The sequence below is a fragment of the Drosophila persimilis genome, unplaced genomic scaffold, assembly GCF_003286085.1.
Source record: "Drosophila persimilis strain 14011-0111.01,24,50 unplaced genomic scaffold, DperRS2 tig00000579-arrow-pilon, whole genome shotgun sequence".
NCBI classification, from domain to species: Eukaryota; Metazoa; Arthropoda; class Insecta; order Diptera; family Drosophilidae; genus Drosophila; species Drosophila persimilis.
The window spans coordinates 802,806-824,658 of NW_020825322.1; the positions used below are offsets into that span (position 1 = coordinate 802,806).

The 21,853-nt window shown below is 47.9% G+C and overlaps 1 protein-coding gene across 1 annotated transcript in view; it reads left to right on the plus strand.

Moving 5' to 3' along the window:
• The first annotated feature begins 712 nt into the window (after positions 1–712).
• LOC6598333 (ras-related protein Rap-2b) overlaps positions 713–21,853 on the plus strand; it is a 28,089-nt gene continuing 6,948 nt past the window's right edge. The window contains exons 1-4 of the mRNA XM_002023425.2: positions 713–1,077; positions 10,953–11,719; positions 14,562–14,793; positions 21,532–21,729. Coding sequence (XP_002023461.2) covers positions 11,631–11,719; positions 14,562–14,793; positions 21,532–21,729 — 519 coding nt within the window. The 5' untranslated portion in view covers positions 713–1,077; positions 10,953–11,630. The remainder of the gene's footprint in view (positions 1,078–10,952; positions 11,720–14,561; positions 14,794–21,531; positions 21,730–21,853) is intronic.

Below are 21,853 nucleotides of genomic sequence, written 5' to 3' on the forward strand. Positions count from 1 at the left end.
CGGAATCGAAGGGGAACTTCGAGGCTGTTGCATCTCCACACACAGCTAAACTGACACCCACCCGCCCACATACCATACCATCCGCCCATACAAACACTTCGGCGAGGCGGCGAGGCGGCCAGTCGGCGAGGGCGAGCGCGAGGAAAGCTCTGGCTGCGAAAGCTTCGTGGCTCCACTCCGCTTCCATTCAGCCAAAGCTTCGCTCGGGTACGGTACGACCGACGCTTCCCCAGCCGCTGCCTGACTGACAGCCAGCTGCCAGGCCTCTACGTTTGCCTCCACCCCGCTCCGCCTCCGCCTCCGCCTCCACTCTGGCCAACGTTGGGCTGGGACTGGGACTGGCACTGGCACTGGCACTGGCTCTGGCACTTCCTTCGTCTGCGTTTTGGGCATGCACTTGTGGCGCTTTCCCTGGCACCCCACCGCCGAAACGGCTCTCACCTTGGCACACTTCGGGAGTCAGGCAGACACTCGGTCGGGCCCGGGTTCGGTTCGGTTCAGTTCAGTTCAGTTCAGTTTCGGTTACGTTACGGTGTCTCGGCTTCCGTCCCGATTTCGGTTGAGTTTCGGGCACCGCCTGGCGCCGAGCACCGAGCCCCAAGCACCGACCACCGAGCACCGAGCACCGAGCGCCAAGCGCATGCATCAAGTGTAACATTTGTTCAGTTTCAGTTTTTCCCGGGAACTCGACGCAGCGTGTTGTCTTGGCACCGCTAAGCCAGCGCCAGAGCCAGAGCCAGAGCAACAACCAGAGTCAGAGCCAAAACCAAGAGCCAGAGCCACAGAAGCAGAGCATCCAAACAGACGGAGCCACAGTGAGAGCCGAAGCCGGATCCGGAGCCAGAGCCGAGCTCAGTCGCAAATATTCAGCATCTTCTGGTTCTAAGAAACATAATTTTTTGGTTTTTTTTTTTTTGAAGATCAATTGCAAGATTGTTTTTTGTGTTTTTGTGAGTGCAACTAATTAAGAGTATTGTTTTATGAACATTAACTGAAAACCAAGGCAAGCAAACAAACGGAAAAGCAATCCGTTGCCGAAAAGAAAATTGCACAGGAAATCCACACCCCCAAAAGCAGGTAAACAACGATTGTTCAATCATCCATTAATTGCTTTCGAAATTTCAATCGGAGTTCGAATGGTTTTCTCAATATTTTGTGGTTTATTTCTATCAATCGAATAAACTGAATGCCCAAGCATAAGCGTGTAATTTTATTGTAACAAATAAATTTGTGAATTTGTGTGAAGGAAAGTTCGGGATGGAATACAATACTACGAGTATTCTAGATATGTGTGCAGTTCCCCTTCGAAAGATTAGCAGACCTACAACCCGCCTCCAGCCATAGTAGATATCGCTCAGCTACCGCAACATCCATCGATCCGGGAACGATAATTCATTTGTAATCTACATTGATCATAAATAAACTCATCGCTTGTCATAATTAATTCAATGAAATTCGTCCGTTCGTTTTCGCTGTGAACTCTCCTCTCTCTCTCTCTCTCTCTCTGTGATATTATATCATAAATTATGTGGGAATGGGGCTATACGGCAGCGGGAAATTGGAAACGGGAGAGTTGTGCGTCCGGGATTGCGGTTACAACGCGTTCCATGCTTCCAAACCCTTCTTCCAATTATGGAGAGGAAGATCGTTCCCATTCATGCATCATAATATCTGGCAGGAAAACATCCAAGGGATCGCTTGGGGATTCACTATTGTTTTGAATAACTTATCGAAAGACAATGCAAATCGAAGAACAACTCTAATCTGCAGGGTATGTGGGGCCTCGACTCCAGAGGAGCTAGACAATTCCACATGGGTGTCTGTGTGCGATGATTTATTATTATGCCATTATTGGCCGCCTCCTTATCGCACTTGTCCCAGTTGCTTGCTGAGGAGCAGGAATCCCTCCACCGAATGCCTAGGTACTCCCTTTTCTATCTTTTTTTCTCTTCGTTTTTTGTAATTTTTTTGTATTTTGTGAACGGATAGATTTGTGTCATCTTTGGACATTGCTCATCGGGCATCGGGCATCGGGCATGTGTATTCTAGGAGTATGCATGACTATATCTGGATATACGAGTATGTGTGTTTAATTCATTAACTGAGTAATCGCAATCGATAATGCGATAAAATATTTATACTCCCGCCAGATAAACCGTCATGTATCGTATCTGTATCTGCGGCTGTCTGTGTTTGCGTTTGCGCCTGCATTTGTCCCCATTGTCAGGGCCAACAACTGGCGATTGGGCCTATTACTCATCAATGCCATGGCAATACCCCCGTGCCTCCATTCTGATCACTTCTTGGGGATCCACAATGCTCTCTGGAGCAGCGTTCATGGGCTAGAGCTGGGAGATGCTATCCAATGAAGTGGAACACTTTTGATACATTTTTTGGCATAGGCCATGAAGTCAGATCGGTTAATGGCTTCCTTTATGGCTCATCCCGGGAGGTGTGGCCGTGGCCCCACCGCTGCTCCAGCTGCCTCTTGCTATTTTAATGGCCTTTTGTCTTAGACACACACATAAATTCCTTTTCGGCTGCCATTAAACCAGCTCAATCAGAAAAGGGGAGACACCCAGCAGGGGCAAAACAAAACATAGGTGGAGTGGAGATAAAGAAGGGGCTCTTAGGCCAGCCCAAGTGTCTATCTGGCTCGAGCCCATCGTCTGTCAGGCAGATTGACCTCCAGAGAGGCCTCCAGGCCATCCAGCAAATGATCGAAAAAGAATTACACACAATACCAGTTCGAGACGAGGATCTAGGGAAATATATAGACCTATATATGGACTATGCTTCAATTAAAGTAAGCTATTCAATCTTTTAATTGTTTCACTAGAAATTTTAACTGGAATTCCAACTGAATAAATTGAATGGAATGTATATTGCAGCAGCCACACATTTATATGGCAAGCAGCACATGGGAAATGGAAAATGGCAAATGGGAAAATATCTAATAATAGTGGAGGCTGCAGATTTTCCTGGAATTTATAGTCAATGTTGGTGCGAAACTCGGATTGCCTTTCCTTTGAATTGGAAACAAAACAAACCAATCTTTCAGATTTTCTCGAATGTTAGGAGTCGGTTATCAGTCAGTCATCCTGAATATCGGCCCAGAACTGATTCCATTTGCCTTTTCGCTGGTTCGCTGATTCGCTGCCACTCGAATGCTGGAACACTCGCTTTGGAACACTAATTGAAATGGCAACAATGTCACATGAGAGCGGATAGTAGTCGGACTCGAAGTCGGGTGGGTGTGTGGGTGTAGGGATTCTTCGAGGGGTTTGTCGACTGAGAAACAGGCACAGGGCCAACAGCAACAAGTCAGCGGCGTTCGCGCTGCGGGGACAGTTCATTAGGGGATACAATTTAAGTCAACACACGCACACGAAACTAGTGGAAATTGTCTCATTAGTACAAGCACGCACAGTGCTCCCTCGCACACCCATCGAATGGGCGAATGGGCGAGTGGGAGGTCCGGCGGAGAGGCCTAGCCATGGCCCTACCAGACCGGGTCATCATTTCTCCACAAAGACGCTTGTCTATAAAAATCCTCACAAATTGTCGCTGTCGCTGCCGCTGTCACTATCGTTGTCGTTGTCATTGTTGCCGCTCCTCTTCGTATCTGTTGTGCTCTGTCTGCTGTCTGTGCTGGCTGTTCCGCACTGGTACGTTGGGGGCAGACATCGGCGGAATCTGTTGCAGGCATCAAGATGGAGTTGAACAGGGGGAAAAGTTTCGCGAAAAGAAACGGAAACTAGAGCGAAAAACTTGGCGAAAAGCAACCGCTTCTTGCACGGTGGGCCAAAGAAAATAGAAATATAAAGAGGAAAACTAGAGCCAAAAGAGGAGCACAAGGATTCCATTTTGATGTGACACAAGTTGCCCTAATCCCCAGTTGAATGGAGTGCAACCCATCTAAACTATCTTGCCCCACACTGGGGTCCGACTCGAAGCTTTAATGAATATATTCCATACTCTCCGTAGGACCAAGAATAGTGGAGTAGACTAGGCGGAGTTTACTCTTATTTAGGGCAAAGTTCATTCTGTTTTTTAAGCCCTTAAGTTGAAAATTCAATTTGCCGCTTTAATTCCTTTCGCCTTTTTTGCCCCCGCAACCGGCACTCCTGCCCCACTGTGGCAAGCAACAAGCGCCACACATGGCCCTGTCTGATAACAAAGTGTGTGTCTGCACTGCCTGTTTCTGTGCGTGTGCGTGTGTTTGTGTATTTGTGTGTGCGTGTATGGGTAGGGGCCGGAATGTCATTTGGCTGTTCGGGTCATTGGCTCCTCTGCGACGCTCCGCTGGTCTCCATCGTCACTGTGGGGCACCAGACGAGAGCCCTGCTCCGGACTCAGGACTAGAGCTGGAGCTGGAGCTGCCACTGGCACTGGCACTGGAGTCGCCGCCCGTCAGCTCGATTCTTGTTGCCACTGATAAGCATTAACAGTAGTTGTTGCTGTTGCTGTTGCTCGTGCCGTTGCCCGTTTGGCTGTTTGGCTGTTTGCCTGTTGACAGTGCGGGTGCCTCGTTTTGGCCATGGCTGGTTGGATGGTTGGATGGCTGAATGGTCGGGTGCGGCTTGGCCCTGGCCATGAGTGTGTGTGTGTGAAATTTGTGTAACGCCTGCGGCGGCAACAGAAACAGAAAGGAGATGCGATGCGGAGAGCCCTTCTCCCGCTTACGTTCCCCCCCTTTGACGCCCTTCCCCACCGATGCCCTGGCGTGGGGCACCACCGATGGGGCAGGGCTGTAAAGGTTGTAGATGTGTGTATGTTTAAATTGCCTTTTTCGTGTCATTCCTGACACAGACACAAATTTGTGCCTACATAAATGATAAATATGCATGCCCCCAGTTCTCTGCCACACTCCCTCGCTGGCTGGCTGGCTGGCTGTCTCGCTCGCACTCCCTTCCATGTGCTTTGTCTTTGTCTCCGCCTTGACAGGGGGGCCGACTGCTCTTATCTCCTCCTCATGCTAAACAAAACCGACACAAAATGGCATTTATAATTACTTGAGCCCTCGTTTTGCTGCGGCTTTGCGATTAAGCCGATCTACCCTAACCCCCACCCCCCCCTAGGACCCATTCCTCCTCCCTGGTGGAGCACCAACAACAACTGTGCGACTGTGGCATATCAAAGTGTGTCGCCTGCCTCTCATAAATATTCAAATCAATTTAGTTGCAACAAAAAGTTTCCACCACGAGAAGGGGCGCGTGGATGGGAACGGGAACGGGGACAGTGTCATTGGCTTGGCCGCTCTTTAAACTGAATCTATACTTATTCCCACTCATAAATTCAGTTTGATTATGGACTTTGGTGGGATAGGAAAGACTTCTGAAATCGGGAATCGGACAAGTCCTTGTGGAAGGTGACAGAAAAGTTAAATTCAATGGGAAATTGGTTTTGGTTTTGGTTTTGGTTTCGGGATATGCGATGGGTGTGGGATTAAATTGGGTTCAGGCTGATTTATATACAAATATTTAGAGCTCGAATTTAGATTGGATTGTGAGGAGTTTGAATCAGATTTTTGTTTAGTTTTGCGGCCATTCATCTGAACGGAATGCGCTGAAAAGTGTGCTATCTAATCTGTTCGACTCATCATAGGGATATTTTGTAAATCCCTTTTAATGCCAGTGCAGTTTACTTGAGGTTAAATTTCCAGTATTGCCAAATATCAAAAGAACTGCTCACCCTTCTCCAATTACCAATTGCGATTAGCCCCGAAACCCATCAAATATTGTGTGTTCTGTCTATACCAGTGCTTGGATTTGTTGAACTTCTCTGCAGAGCCCAAGTCGAAGGATATTTTTAAGCACTTTCGAGTCAATAAACTGAACAGAACAGAGCCAAAATTCGAGCAGCCATATCTATTTAGAGGCCTTTCGTATTCATTCAGGGATTCATGCCGCCATCCATCCACCCGGCTGCCTCTTCGAAAGTGTGGCTTTGTTTTGTCATTTATTTGTCTACTGTAGAACATGCCCCCAATCTCATTCCCATCCTCATTTCAGGGCCCAGGCCTCCATTGCCCGTCCCGATGCTGTTTCTTTTGTGACATTTTCATTTCGCCTCGCTTTACTTTTCACTGCTTTTCTTTGCTTTTCTTGCTTTTCTTTTCTTGTGCTTTCCTGGGCCCTGATTGTTTATTTGTTTTTCATCAGATTTCCACACTGCCACTGCCACTTTCCCCTCTGTCCTACCTCTTTGTTCACCATGCCCCATGCCCCATGCCACTGATTCATTAGCATTCTACCGCGAGTGAATACAAGGAAAAAAGGGAGAGGAAAGGAAAGGAAATTTCTGTTGCTGCCCCAAAGGAATTCTGATGTTTATCTTTTGTTTGTTCTTTTTCCCCTTGATGCATGCTGTCTGCCTGTTGCTCTATCAATTGCCGCCTCCGCCTCCCTCCGTTTCTGGCCCCTTTATAATCAGCCGGCCCTCGTAATTGCGTGGGGGCCATGAATTCTCTAAAATTTGGAAATTCAGTAATCATTTTCGATTCGCGAACCCCTGCACTTCGCTGTGAATAGGCCAGAGATTTTCCATTATAAGAAATGGGGACTATAGGACACAGACCCTCACACAGGATCGAGTTTGTTTCTCCCTTAAAGAGCGAACATCTGTGGAATTTACAAACTTTAAGATGCGTGAAAACCTCTATCTCTATATATGTACATATAGGGGGGCTGCACTGCCCCTTACATGCGCCTATTCATTCCCTCTCTCACACACTCTTCCTCGTGCAGTGTGCGCTCTCTGGCGCAGGCGAGATATAACAGCTGTTCTTAGTGTGAAAAGAGGGAGAGAGAGGGAGAGGATTTACTCACTGAGCACCGGGCATAAGAGTAGAGCCGCGGCCGTTGCCACGTCTTACAGCATTTCCGCTTGTCGTTTTTCATTTTTGGATGGGTACTTTTTTCATAGTTTCCGTTCCAGGAAATCAATTGTAGGAGCTATATTTCGTTGGGCACTGCGGAGAAGCGCTCTATACAATGGAATTGTGAAATATTCTGCCCTGTAATCCACACAACCCACCCAATTATAAGGCACGCGATCTCTGGCAAACGACAAAAGCAAAAATAAGAGGCGGACACGGATTCGTTGGCGGGAGCGGTGGGTGAGGTGGGGGCGTAGGTTTAGGCGGTGGCACGGGGAAATGCATGCAACATTTGTGGCTCTTTTGAAGAGCATCTCAAGTCCTAATGCACCCGGCAACAAGCCCAGAATCGCAGCCAGCCTCGCGGCCACCCATCCAGGCATCCACCCACCAATCCACCTGCTCATAGAAAACCCGTGTACATGGGGAGCTTTATGCTTGTACATAAGTATTTATGCCTTTCAATTTTAGTGCTGCACCTGGTTGAAAGCTGGCTACTGGATGGTGGATGCTGAATGTTAGATGCTTTGGATGCTTCGAATGCCTGGCACACACCCTCCAGTTCCTGCAGTTCCTTCAGTTTCTGCAGTTGGCCCAGACTGCCAGAGAGTACCAGAGTACCAGATGAGCCAATGCATTCAGGGCCGGGCACGAACCCCAGCCACAGCCCCACAGCACAAACTCGCAAACAAATACCGAGTCGCCTTGGGCTGTGGTTGGGTGGGGTTGGAGGGGTTTGTGGACTAATCTGGCATCTGGCGCATACAACACAAATTGCAGTTGGCCAAACAGCCGGAAAAAAGAAGTTAGAAGAAGCTGAAAGCTTTAAATCGGGTGCGGAGGAGGTTCCCGGAACCAGGCATACCAAATTCCAACAACAGAGCGATCATTCCTGCGACAATGGCAGGAATAAAGGCATATATTGTGGTATGGCCAAGAAGGGGACTTGCCATGGCCCAAAATAAATGGCCACGTCAACCAAATCGCGTTCTAGACGTGAGCAATGATTTCCTTCATGGCGCTACAGACTTTTGGGAATACCCGGCCGATACCCTTTTCCAGGAACTGCCAAATAAAACGAAATAATTTGTTCCATTGAGGCCTCGTCGAATGCCTCGTCGCATCTCGTTTAATTCCATTTGGATTCGCCTCGTTTAATGTCTGCTACGTTTTCACGATTATTTATTTCGAAATTCTTTTTTACGATCTCCCTGTGCCGCCCAGCCACCGCCCCACCAACACCCGTTTCATAATTTATTATTATTATTATCGTTCCGTTTATTCATAAATTGCATCGAATTTTCATTCGTGCCAGATAATAAAATGAAAAGAAGAGGGACGAAGAGTGAAAAGCAGGCGTTTCGAATGAAGAATATCCTCCATTTTAGTGGGATTTTAAATGAGTTCAACATATACCAAATGTGAAAGGTAATGTACCAAATTATTACTGTGCTCTTTGGACTGTTTAATCCTGCGAGTTCCGCACTCAACCCTTTAGTCGATCCGTCTCCAACTATGACACAATTCGGGTCAATTGATTCGTTAAGCATATTTCGGATAACATTATTATTGCCAGTGTATATCGAAATTGTTTGCAGTGTCCTTCTTTACAATTCACCATTTGGCATTGTTCACTGCACTAATATAATTTCATGTACAATATAATTTCATAATTTGTATAATTTCATCACGGTTAACAGTCGGTTCCATTGCTGTTCTCGCTCAGAGAGGATCCAAAGGGACGACCATAGAGAGGAACCAGGATAGACCCTGTCCCCTTGACCTCTTGCCCCCTTATGCAGTAAATTTCGTATTGGCAATTTCGTTGACTTTCGCAAAAGTTTATGCAAATCAAATTGTTCAAGAGCCATTGAAAAGTAACCACTTTTTTCATCGTTTTCACTCTGAACTCTGAGCTTTTGCTCTTGCTCTAGCCCTTCGTAAGGGCTCTGGCTCTAGGCTGGGGAGCATTGTTTGTTGAGCACTTTCCCCAGCACAGAGGTGGCACAAAAGCAAGGGGAAAAAAACAAAATGAAGAGCCCCAACAAAAGGCTGACAAATTAATTTAGAGCTACAAAAAACTAAAACCCAGAGCCCGAGGCGGAGGAAACCAGAGGCCGCAGTCGGAGCCGCAGCCGCAGCCGCACAGCCAGTAAAGCGAAGGACCCTAGACAATGCACAGGAAGAGCCGCAAGGCAGGCGATTCGCTTCTTACCTTCTTCTTGCCAGGACTTCCGCTTCCTCTCCCCCGGCTGCTGCTCCCTCCCAGCGTGGTCTAGCGTGGGCTAATCCATTTATTCGGCTGACTGCAGTCAATATGCCGCAACTCGTTTAGCTTGAGCAAATTTGGGGGCCTGGCCTCCTAAGCCGCTACCAAAGTTTCGCTTGCACTTCGGATCAACTCGTCCTAAGACTCCGTGCACACAGACCCGCACACAAGTGCCCATGGACGTAGATACTCGTGCACCCATACAGCGTCAAAAGTTTGGCTTGCTCAAGCGCTTTTCCGACTTTCACGACGAGAACGAGAAAAGAAAGTTTCGCAACCGCGTATCTCAAATGCTCTCCCACGAGGGCCATGCCACAAGAACCCAAAAGATCAATCGTGCCAATTGAGATTTATGAAAGGTAAAGCCTATTCGATATCTGTAGGGGCTTCCCCACATAATTTCAAACATATGCAGATCTGGAATCAGTAATTCTTGGGAATCAAACAGGATCGAATAATTGTCCTATAACACATGGAGTACTTTCTTAAATCAAAGTATATGGTGCACATCCTCTGTCCTATCCGTATACCCTGTCCCTGTCCCTGTCACTGTCACTGTCTTCTCTGATGGAGTTTATCCACTTGTCGGGCACAAAGTGTGCATAATGTCCTATAATTGAATCGCTCTGAAGTGTGCTGTGTGTTGAGTCCCGTCTTGGGTTTTGGGTGCCGCATCAGCCATTCTCCGAATGAGATTTCAAGGAGGTTTCAAATGATTTCCTTCCTTCGCTGCTGCTGCTTGTTGCACATTGTGCTAAATACAGTTCAATGTGCCACACACATACACATGCCACAAGAGACGACAGCCGCAGGCGAGATGGAATATGGGAGAAGTGCGGATCAGTGTAAAATATTCAGCACAGATACGATTCCGCGTCTTTTTCAAGGCATTTATGCGGCGCGGTGCCTCCTAGGACTCTGTATCTGTGTAGCTGTATCTGCAGCTGTGTTTGTGTGTCAGTGTGTGTTCTCCAGATTATGTTGCTCTTCAAGTAACATTTTTCGTCGTGCAACAATCCGAGTCTCCGACCAAGTCCTCCGTTTATCCGCAAACCTGTTTGTACCCTAATGGGGCCAGAAAATAAAAGTGGTGTTGATGCCCTGTGCGGAATCCCCAAAAGGTAATTAATATTATCTAATATCGTGGGTAAAATTGTATTATTAAAGGGGTCTTTTATTAGGAAAAGCACAAATTTGTTAGTCATTTCCAGGACGTGTTTCCTGAAATGGCCAAGTGGGTGAGGAAAACCCGTGAAATCCATTCTGCTTAATTATCTCCAAACTTTGCCAACTTCGCAGAAATTCAGCTCGTTTTCAGTGCACCCTGTTTCGGAGAAGGCAGTTGGAGTAAGGACCCATTTCAGGCAATGCAAGACCAGTCCATGTACGGGGAAAAAACCTTATAAGCGCAGAAATAGCACATGTAGTAGCAAAGGGTTAAATAATCGTAATACACTGCTTTAAATTGAACAAAAAATACCTCGTTTTTTCAGGGCCTGCACTGCCTGGAATTGTGTTGTGTTAAGCAGTGAAAGCAGTGCTGAAGAGTTGGATTGACACTCTTGCCACTTTTTTGTTCGTTAAAGGGTATCGAATGCTTCGGCAGAAGGCCGAACAAACTCTTGTTTGTATGGCACATGTTGTTGTTGGCTTCTTATTTTATTTAGTAAATGGTTTTCGTTTTAATTTTAATTTACAAATGCTGACACGGTGGATAAGCAGCGACAGAGGCAAAAGTTGGGGCCCTGAGTGGGGCATTTGTAATTTATGGCTTTGTCTCATCCAAACATTTTCAATTTGCAGGTAAACACGAAAATTGGCGAGGAAAATTATCATCGAGTCACGTAATTAAAACGAAACGTAAGACGAGCAGAAAGAAGAAACAGCAGGCGAGTAGCAACAGGCAAATATTTGCATACCACTGGAAGACCGAGAGAGAGAGAGAGAGAGAGAGAGAGAAGGAGAGAGTGTGCGAAGGAAAACGCTAACGGGGCTAATAATAAACTAAGGCCCAACTACCGCGTTAGCGTGGCCATAACCATTGCCCGTTACGGCTACAAATACATTTACACTTACTGCTGATAATAAAACGTCGCGTCGTGTCGCACCGCATCGCAAGCAGCACCAAGCAGAGGAAAGCAGGCTGCGAAGCAGAGTGATAGCAGAGACAAGCAGGGCAAAGCAGAGCCAAGCATAGGGCAGAGGAGCGACAGCGGCAGCGGCAGCGGCAACGGCAACGGCAACAAAGTTCCTGCTGTTTATGCAAACGCCGACAGCCAGCATAAAGGCACACTAAACAGAAAGAGAACCGAGTGTGAGAGAGCCGTCGACGTCGCCGTCGTCGTTGAGACGTTGATTTACGGCCTGCCTGGGGAACCAGCAGCAGAGCAGCAGAGCAACAGAGACGGACTCCGCAACAGTCAAAGCGACAGCCAGAGCCACAGCGACAGCGACAGCGGCAGAGACAGAGACAGCAGCAGGATGCGTGGCCGTCACTTGCGTCGACGCTTCAGCCTGCAGCCGTCCTTCATGAAGGATGACAACAACGAGGATAAGCCGAAGCGTGACAAGTAAGTTATGGCTAAATAACTTTCCGCTATCATCTGCCAACGTACATATGTACGCATACACACCTATACGGGCAGGAATATGCATGCAAAATCCATAACCGTAACTCCCCCCCCACACACACACACACACACACACACAATTGCAACCTTGTTGTTCCGCCTGACGTTTCAGAGCCCGGTGCCCAAATGGAACCACTTTTTTACCATAGAAATGGCTGGCTGGCAGAGTTCGTTCAGTATTTATCAGGCTTAGCCTTGCAGTGTTGGTTTTCGTCCGCCAAAAATAGTGCACGAAGCTCACTTTTTCCCATTTCCACCTCAAACCACGAGAAAGTCTGCTGTCAATGGCTATGGCAATGGCTTGTTCAAATTTTGACAGGAATCAGCTGTTAGATGCCAGTTGACTGAAGAAACCCAACAGTTGGGAGCCGGAAACACCACAACATATATATTTACATATATGTACAGAAAAGTAGTGTTTCCATCATGTTTCCATCTGGCGATTGGCTTGCACAAATAAACTGAAAGAAAAGCTTCTCATTAGTTGCAGAACTCAAACGATTTCATTTCAAAGCTCAACTAATAACAATAAATAATGTAGTTTTCCGGCCACACTTCGAAGGGGCTCTAGTGACAGGCCGAAAGACGGAAAAGCTTACACCAGTTTTTCCGGGCTCCCCTTTGAAGCCCGCAGCTGCTGCCGGTCGAGGGATGTGGTATGTGGGACGTGGGACACGGACAGGACCATCTGCAACAGAGCTGCCAAACAGAAAGTCTGACAGCGAGGCAGCCAAAGTGTCACAAAGTCTTGGGCGGGGCGGGGGTGAGCCCAACTCCAATCGCTGTCCGCAATAATTGCAGAGGAATTTCCAACGGGTCGCAAACTCCAAGCTTACCGGAAAAATGTCGAGTGCGGCAGAAGCGGCCCTGGCCCTGGCCCTGGCCCTGAAAGAAGGACAATGGCTGGGTAGTGGTCAGGTGGAGTCCAGGACGAGATGAGTAGGCCGCTCATATTCGACAGTCGGGCTAGACCCAATTGCCTCCTGGAGGTGGCAGTCCTTCGGGTACATGTCAGGAATCTTTGCATTTTTCTTTGGGGCAAACATTTTCATTTCTTCACTTCGCAAGTTCAAAGAATGACATGGAAGACACCCAAAGGCACAGGAAAACGGGAGATGAAGGATGGGAAGTGGGAAAAGGGACACGGGACAGGGGACGGTGGACACGGGACGGGGGACACGGCACACGGGACAAGGGTAAAACGAAAATGGAAAGAGTCGCGGACAGGGCGGTCCCCGCCTGATTTCCTGGCCGGACATCGTTGCCCCTTTTCCCTTTTCCCTGCCTTCTGTTTCCTTTTAGTTTGCATACTTTTCCTTTTGTTTCGGCTGTCAGGACAAGAATTTCATGTTTTTCCTGCTTTTGTTTCGCCGTTTCCTCCTTTCACTCGGGCCTTTGATTACAACGTAACGCCCCCTCCACAAGTTTCGGCGTCGAGGAAAGAAATACTCGTATTTATAGAATCCTTGGCAGGGCCCCAAGGCTCCAGCACAACTGAACCGACGGAGCCACGGACAGAATAGCGCTTATTAAAATCAAATATGATCCCGCCGCTGGTTGGCCTGTCGCGTCTCCCGTTTCGCCATTCAGCCATTCCCGACCATTTTCCCGATTCGATATCAGTTCTGACGTTCTCCTACTGCATTTCCGGTCATCTTTTGCAACTACCAGATCTATAGGCTATACTCTACTTGGTAGAACCTTAACCCTAGAAGAGTTGACGCACTATCGCAGATGCACGTGGGATGCAGATGAGGGGGTTAGGCCTTTGTGTAAGTTTTCTCAAGAAAATGTTTGTTTTTTACTTTAGCGAGAAATTACAACAAATTTCAAATTTCGTGAAAACACAGAGGATGTATCCTCTGCATTCAGGGATAATTCACAGATACATACATTCTTTTTGTACAAACTCCTTATGAAACACAATCTGTGGAGCCAAGCAATTATTTTTAATATTTAATTAGTTTTAAAATTATATAAGTTCAGAGGTTACCCTGTAAAGGGTCAAATAAACGAGAAGTTTAACCAAACCCAGAAGAATGTGCTAGTATTTCTGATCCAGCGACAGCGATTGCCAGCGATCCAACTATTTTAAAGATTTTCATTTTTATGGCATTTTTCGCTCAGATTCGATCAGAACTTTAAAGCGGAATTGACTTTAAGCGGCTGGTGATGGAATTCCCTCGATTCCCAATTAATTTACAGCGAAACACGAAGCGCCAGTTGAAACAGAGCCATATATAAAGGACATAGGTACTCCCTGCGAGGATGTATGTGCGTATGTATATGGAGGGGATATAAAGGAGATCCGACTGGGCCCTTTGTTTGCTTTCTGCCTTCGTTGTGGTTGTTACTGTAGCTGTAGTTGTAGTTGTCGCTGTCGCTGTCGCTTTCCGATGTTTGCCGTAATGATTAATTTTAAATGTAGCGCGCAGATTTAATGAGCCGCCCAGGGGATAAAGTCCGCCCCACGGGTAAAGGAATAAACACAAAGCAATAGGAGGGCAAGAAGGGAAAGTACAGGAAAGGAGTAGGAATGGAGGAGAAATGGAGGAGAAATGGAGGAGAAATGGAGGAGAAATGGAGGAGGAATGGAGGCGTGGGAGTGGGATGGATATTAAATCATGAATCACTAGCATAAGAATTAATTGAATTGCATCGGATTTAACTCACTCAAGTCACGTTTTTCTCCCCACTGCCTCCCCGACCACACACGCACGCACCGCACCCATCAAACACCCAACATTTACACCCATTTACACCCACACCCATACACATGCAGAGTGGGCAGGACCAATGTGGTGGACGATGCCATCGGACCGGCCAATGCCCGCCACAAGATCGTCGTCATGGGCTCCGCCAAGGTGGGCAAAACGTCGATAATCACACAGTTTCTATACAACACATTCAGCCCAAAGTACAAGCGGACCATCGAGGAGATGCACCAGGGCAACTTCTCCATCGCCGGCGTCAGCCTCACCCTGGACATCCTCGACACGGCCGGCTCCTACGAGGTAAGTGCACGACCAGCGACCAGGTGCCACACCCCACTCTCTCCGACAGTTCATTAGGGGAATCAAAATTGGTAAAGAGCTCCCACCGGAAGGTTTATCCTGCCAGCACTGCCACTGCCCCTGCTGCTGCTAGCTGGCTGCTCCTCGAGCTTGTCCGGTGCTTTTAATTTTAAATAACCTCCTCTAATGGGTTGCAACAGGGCGCCAGCAGCATTTAGTTCGTGTTCAATATTTCAAAGAGTTTCCCAGGTAGTCCTGGTGCTTGTACTAGCACTAGTTCTGGTCTTGGAGCAGCTCCGTCATCGCCATCGCCATCGCCATCGCCATCATCATCATCCAGCTGCGTGCCCTTTGTGTAGCGGAAATTACAGCCTGCGATTCAATTTCGCTGCCACTTCCGTCAGGCGCGAAACGAAATGGTTTTTCATGGAAAATAAAAAAGATGAAAAAAACGAGTGAATGAAAGAATGAAGAACGAACGGCAACAGATGTTGAGCAACATGAATGGAGAGGCCCGTCGCCGTGTATCCCTGTATCCGTGTAGCCTTATATATAGTATATGGCTATATGGCGACATGGTCGCTACATGGATGGGTGCAAATGGAGTCAGTCAGGCAGCGAGTGCAGTCAAGTCGGGAGCCAAAGCCAAGTGAACTGTGACTCTGGTGCGGCAGGACCCTTTCCCCCATACAGCCGTGTCCTTGGCGCGGCTCTCAGTCCGATTTATGTGCTGTACAATGGAATCATCAGGACGGCAACGATGGCGGGAACATCGAACACATGCGATAGCGAGTTCGGGCATGAGGGATGGGCACAAAGAAAGGCTGCAAGATGTGCTGGCAAATGGGAACTGAAATTGGAAACACTGCTACTAATGAAATGGATTTGCAGGGCATCGCAACATGTACAGGGATGCCAGGACTGAGGAATCCTTATAGGGCAGGTCCCAGTCCCAGACACAATCAGACCTCGTGGATAGTTGAAAGGAACAGACCGAAACAAGGACCTGATAATGGTGGGGCCCTGGCCCAAGTAACAGCCGCAAACAGGGTATAAATTTGATCACTTTCACAGATTGCTCATAAATTTTACGATCCCTCGGAGAGCAGGCGCCACGAGAGACGCACAAGTACCGTGTAGCGAGGGGCGAGTCGCTAGTCGCGAGTCGCGAATCGCGAGTAGCGAGAGGTTAAAAGCATAAATCGCCCAGTGGCAGGTCGCATCATGTGTGTACATATGTAGTTAATAATATAAATCCAAAGTGGACAGTGGTGCAGCAGGGACTGGGTCAGCTCTGGTGTCCCATAATCCTGATATATGCCTCGATTCGCACACCCTTGGCTCTCGCAGCCTTCCGTAACGAGTGGCATTGCAGGCCTCTGCAGTTTTTCAATCTTGCTCAAGCCGCCGCTGCTCGCTGGTCGCTGTTTGCCGTCCAATCTATTGTTCTCCCGGCACTAGTCCCAGCGGCCCACCGTGCGTATGCGCAATCATTTGCAGCCAAGTGGCACCCATAAACGGCATTGCGGCAAAGGCAAACAAACACTCAAAAACATAAGCATCTAATGTACAGTGCGTTTCGAGGCCATAGGCCCTTCGAAGTCTGAATGCTGCAAGTATTTTGAATATTGAATGGAATCATCGCAGACAATCGAACTATAAATTGTTTGTAAACATTCCTGCTACATATATGTATGATATACTATTGAAACGCACTGTACTACTGGGGTGGGGGGCCATAAACTACCGCACACTCTTCATGGCCAGTGGCTGGAACGGGACCGCAGCCTGGCCAAATAGTTGACACTCCGACGGAAGACTAAGCACTCTCTGCCTCTCTCTTTCTCTCTCTAGATCCGTGGCACTGTGCGGATGAGTGATATGCCTGCGTGCGTCCAAAGATAACAGACCGCAGGCCCCACACACACACACACACACACGAGCAGACACACGAGCAGACACACAAGCAGACACACATGCCACTGGCTGCCAGTGGCTGCCACTGGCCCCCGGGGGTCTCTATCAATATTTGTTACGCAGAAATTACGAGTGGAGCCGGGCGTAAAATTCGTTGTTTACCCACCGCAAATGGTATTTGGTTAAAAATTCCAATTTGCAAATATTTTAAAGCATATTTTCCACACTGCGCGGCCGACACCTGGCTCTGTGGCACGTGTGGGCCGGGGCCGCTGCCAGAGTCGACGCGTGGATGCCCTTTCCGCAGGCAGGCGGCAGCAATTAATGCAGCATTTGGCTCATAATGCAACTCGCTGGCCATCCGACCCAGTGGCCACTCGAATTCCTTCGCCATGGCAGACCAGCGCGTTTCTCTGTTTCCGTGTCGCCGCCTGCCACATAATTGGATTTTACATCTTTTTGCTTTTCGCTTTTTGTAAATCAATAATAAAAACGCTGTTGCTGTGGCCTTGCAACACACTCTGTGGTCCGATTGGATCTCAGGAGCAGGGAGTGCCCTGTGCTTCCAGGAGGAAGCCAAACAACAGCCATTACAGCCATGCACACCCGTACGTTACGAGTATCTAATGGATTCCAGGCCAAAACACAGTTCGACATTGTACGCATAATGGAAACATGGAAAGCGTTTCCCACCGTCCGCCCTGCGTATCGTACTGGAAAGTATTTCAAGACCCCCTTCAAGACACAATTCCTAACTCTAAGGATTAATGAATGATAAATCATGGTATCTTTGGGGTACCACTGCCATATGTGTAGGATCTGTGGTGCACCCAGGTGCGCTTAAGGGCCAATAGCAATGGAATGTTGGCAACAAAATCGGAAACAGTGAAGCTCTCAAGTCCAGGGCTCTGGTCGGCTTTTGTTCTGGGTTTGGGGCTGCTCCTCAGCTGTCAGTGGCTTGCCTCAGAACAAGTTTCAACAAATTCATGCCCGGAGAGAGACAAAGAAAGGGTGATGGAGAAACAGATAAACGAGACGAGAAAGAAAGGCGCACATATGTACGTACGAGGAGCAACAATTGTCTGCGTTTAAATGAAGTTAGCAAAAGTTCAAACCGAGTTAAAGTTTCTCAAAATTTAGTTTTAGTTTTCGATTTAGTTTTAGTTTTAAGCCAAATCAACTAAGTGCTCGGTCGCCTTTGCCTGCGCCTTCAGCGGCTCTGCACTGTCCCCGCATTCCCCTGAATGCAGATCTAATTGGAAAGGAAAGGTGTGTTGCATCCATTTCCATATTCTAAACAACAGTCCGAAACTCAATCAAAAGAAACAGTCTGGCAGCAGGAGCAGCCTCAAGATGTTGGACGTAGAGATCTTAGGGGTTTCTGTGTAATGGACAACCCAGCCGTCGGATGTCTGCAGTAAATCAGTTCATTATTGCATGGAAATGTACGACTGGGAGGGAGGCACCGAGACACTCGATGCAATTTCCCTTACCCCAGCAGGCAGTCCCTTTTGCTCGTGCTCCATCCACCAATGCTGTTGCCTCGTATTGCTACTCGTATTGGAATTGAAATTTCCTTTGAATTGGATCTTGCCGAGACGACGCTTACCAAAGTGTCCTGGCATGCAGGATGCTCCCTGCTCGATGGCAGCCGACTCTTGTTGAAAGGCGCAATCGAAGAATGCGAAACAAAAGTCACACAATCAGCCCTCCAAGTGGCAACCATTTGGAGTCCATTGAGAAATCAAGAGCACAAGGCAAAGCCTTTGACAGGATTCTGATGGCAGCCGAGGAGAGGGCCGGGGAGGGGAGGGGAGGGGAGGGAGCATGGGTCTGAATGGAATGGAGAGCTAGAGCTGACAACGACAGGAACAGCGTGGCATCATTGCGGTGTTGTGCTTCGGTTGTCGCATGTGAAACAAGCGGAAACCGCAGACAGAGGACGGGAAGCGTTGTCGGAGCCTGAGCCAGGACCAGAGCCAGGGCCAGGGCCAGAGCCCTCGAATGCACAAACATTCGAATATACGAATGTACGAATGTGTAGCTCCCAAAAGAGACTTCCCCAAACACAGCTACACCCCTGATGATCCCGGGCCCGTCTTGAGCGTGTTATGTACAATAATACGAGTACGGGCATGCCATCAAAACAATGGCAACCCAACTTCCATCTGTTCTGTTCTCCCGGCAGTTCCATGCAAAAACATTCCCAACTCATTCTGATGAAATGAAAACATTGGCGTTGTCTTCGAGGAGCGAGGCGGCTGGCAGAGGCTGGTAAGCTCAGGAAAAGGAAGTGAAAGTCAGGGAAAGCAGAGCCAAGGAAAGGCAAGTCCCTAATGGAAGTGGGTTGGGTGTTGCTTTAAGCTGCGGTTCCGACAAGAATTATTAGAGCCCCATACATTCTCGTAATTAAAGCCCCAACTTTGGCAATACGAATACCTTTCGAAGGATTTTTGGAAAAGCTTAAAACGGAAAAACACTTAAAATAACAAGTAGAAAGAGTTCTTCTTATGGGCCGCCACAAAAGTCAGCAGCACAATGGATGGACACAATCGAATATCGTTGAAATGCGCTCCAAATGGTTTTAATATACCAATATCCCAAATCCTATCGAAGCATAGAGTACTCCAAATCAATTCACCTCAATTTTGAAACATTTCCATTCATTGCTTTATAGCGACATCCAATCGGTATCCATTTATGGACACAAAACGGGTCAGGGCGCTCTTCACGGTCTTCGCATTGGGTGTTCGAGTAAAGGTAAAGGGATGTGCCCTCCCCCCTCCCCCTCTCGCTCTCTCTCTGCCCCTCTCTTATCTGAGCTGCAGGATGCTTGCCTGGCCATTGTTCTCGAGGGGGCTTTGTATCCGCCCCCCTCCCCCCAGTCGGTATTTGTTGTGCTTTTCGTTTTTTGTTTGCAGGGGTTTTTCATTGGGATTTTCAATTTTCAGCTGACCAGTGGACTACTGCCTTTTTATTAACACGGTCCATAGAGGGCCCGCCACCCTCTCCCTCCCCCTCTCTCTGAGTTGGCTATGTCGGTGGCTAACGGGGGGGTGCGTGGTGTGGATGCGTATTCAATTTGGCAGCAGCTCGGCGGGCGCATGATTTTGAAAGCCATTAGTATGTTAGGTAGCTCGAAAGGAGTGTGGACTGCGGAGTACGGACTGCGGACTGCGGACTGCGGAGTGCGGAGTGCGGTGTGTATGCTTTGGCCAAAATGCTGCGGTTGCGGTTCCTCTTGGCTGTCAGACAAACGAGAGAATCGTTATGGGAAATGGGAAATGGGAAACGGGAAACGGGGAGCCGCCCGTAGAATTAAGCTCCCAGGCCAGAGATGAAGGCGATGCCAGTGAACTCCATTGACGCTTCCCTTGTTCGTGGCTCTAATTCGTTTCATTTTGGCCATGATTCATTTCGTTTGGCATTCCATACGTAGCCATTTTTGAATGGAGTCGGCGAGGCTGCTCCCGGCTCCCTGCGGAACCATTCGCCTGGATTGCTGTTGTTCTTGTTGAAAGATTTAAGCACACGATTCACAAATTGCACACATCCCCGTCTCCGTCCGTGTGGTCCTGGTTCTGGTTCTGGGTGTCTCTGGTGGCGGCCCCACAATTGTGAGCATCTAATGACAGAGGAAGGGGGGGAGCTGCCGGCAGTTCAGGGTCAGGTATGTGTGTGTGGGGCATCAAGGACTTTTAATTAAACAACAGGGCACACACATCCCTTGACAAACCCGCAACCTTTCGCATTCATAGGCCACTTTTCTGCAAATATTAATTACGAATTTGGGGACTCCGCAGGCACAGGACCTTATGCACAGCACGTATGTAGCAATGGGTATGGGCACCAATAGAGGAACAACTCGAACACGGCTGAACGACTCCGAATGCAATCGATGTTGGGCGGGTTCAACGCCCTCCTACGCTCTTCCCACGAAAGAATCAATCGCACTGCTTGCGTTGCGTTCACTGCTTGCACGTACAGTTCTGGTTATTTGAATGGGGAATATTAGTGCTCCTAAAAGCGTCCCTTAAGAGACCGTAATCCCTGCCATCATCTCAATGGAGATGCTAAGAGTTCACTCCATAAAATTGTACATTATTTATAGAACATTAAAGTATGGTATCGCTTTTTGCGCCCTCAGAGAATATGCTATATAATCTTAATAAGCATGAAAGATGATCGATCATAAGAAAACGATTGTTCTGTACATTAAAAATGTACTAGCACCGTACGAATGAAGCTCATATTTTTTAAGTATTTAAGAGGAAAATATTGCAAAATTATGCCAGAAATTCTCGCAGAAAAAAAAAGAAATTCAATTTTTTGTTCTCTCCCATTTGCCAGCACAAGCTCCATCCACCCATTACCCATTACCCATTCGCCGTCCCATATTTTAGTACGTAGCACATTTTCCAGGCGGAAGGAATATTGCTCACTGAAAAGTGTGAAAATGTTTAACGGGCATAGAAAACGAAAATTTACATGATTATCCGTGATTATTCAAATATATATATACATATATGTATACATACTATATATATATATATATGTATGTGTGTGCGTGTGTGTTTTATGCATATGTGTTTAAGTATTTGAGAGGGTTTGTGAGTGTGTGTGTGTGTGTGTGACAATATAAAATATGCAAATTATCATTGAGGAAACAATTGTTGTTGATGGCTTTGCCCCTCCCCCGCCCATGATTATGTGTCCGTAGCTGTACTCACAATTTGCATACGTTGTTCAACACTCGGCTAACTCTGACTCTCTCTATCTCTCTCTCTCTCTCTTTCTGTCTTTGCCCTGTGTCTCCTGCAGTTCCCGGCGATGCGCGCTCTATCGATATCCTCGGCGGACGCCTTCATCCTGGTGTACGACGTTACCGACAGCAGCACCTTCGAGGAGGTCCGCGCCATACGCGACCAGATCCACGAGACGAAGGCCACCACAGCGGTGCCCATTGTGGTTGTGGGCAACAAAATTGATTTGCTTGCCGACGGCCAGACAGAGCGTGAGGTGAGTACTGTGATTGGGATTGGGATTGGGGGTCGCGGTTCGGGGCAAGGTCGCCGGCATTGCTGTGGCCCTTCGCTAATTTGCATCAATTTTAATTGCTGTCCACAAAAGTGTCTTTGGCAGA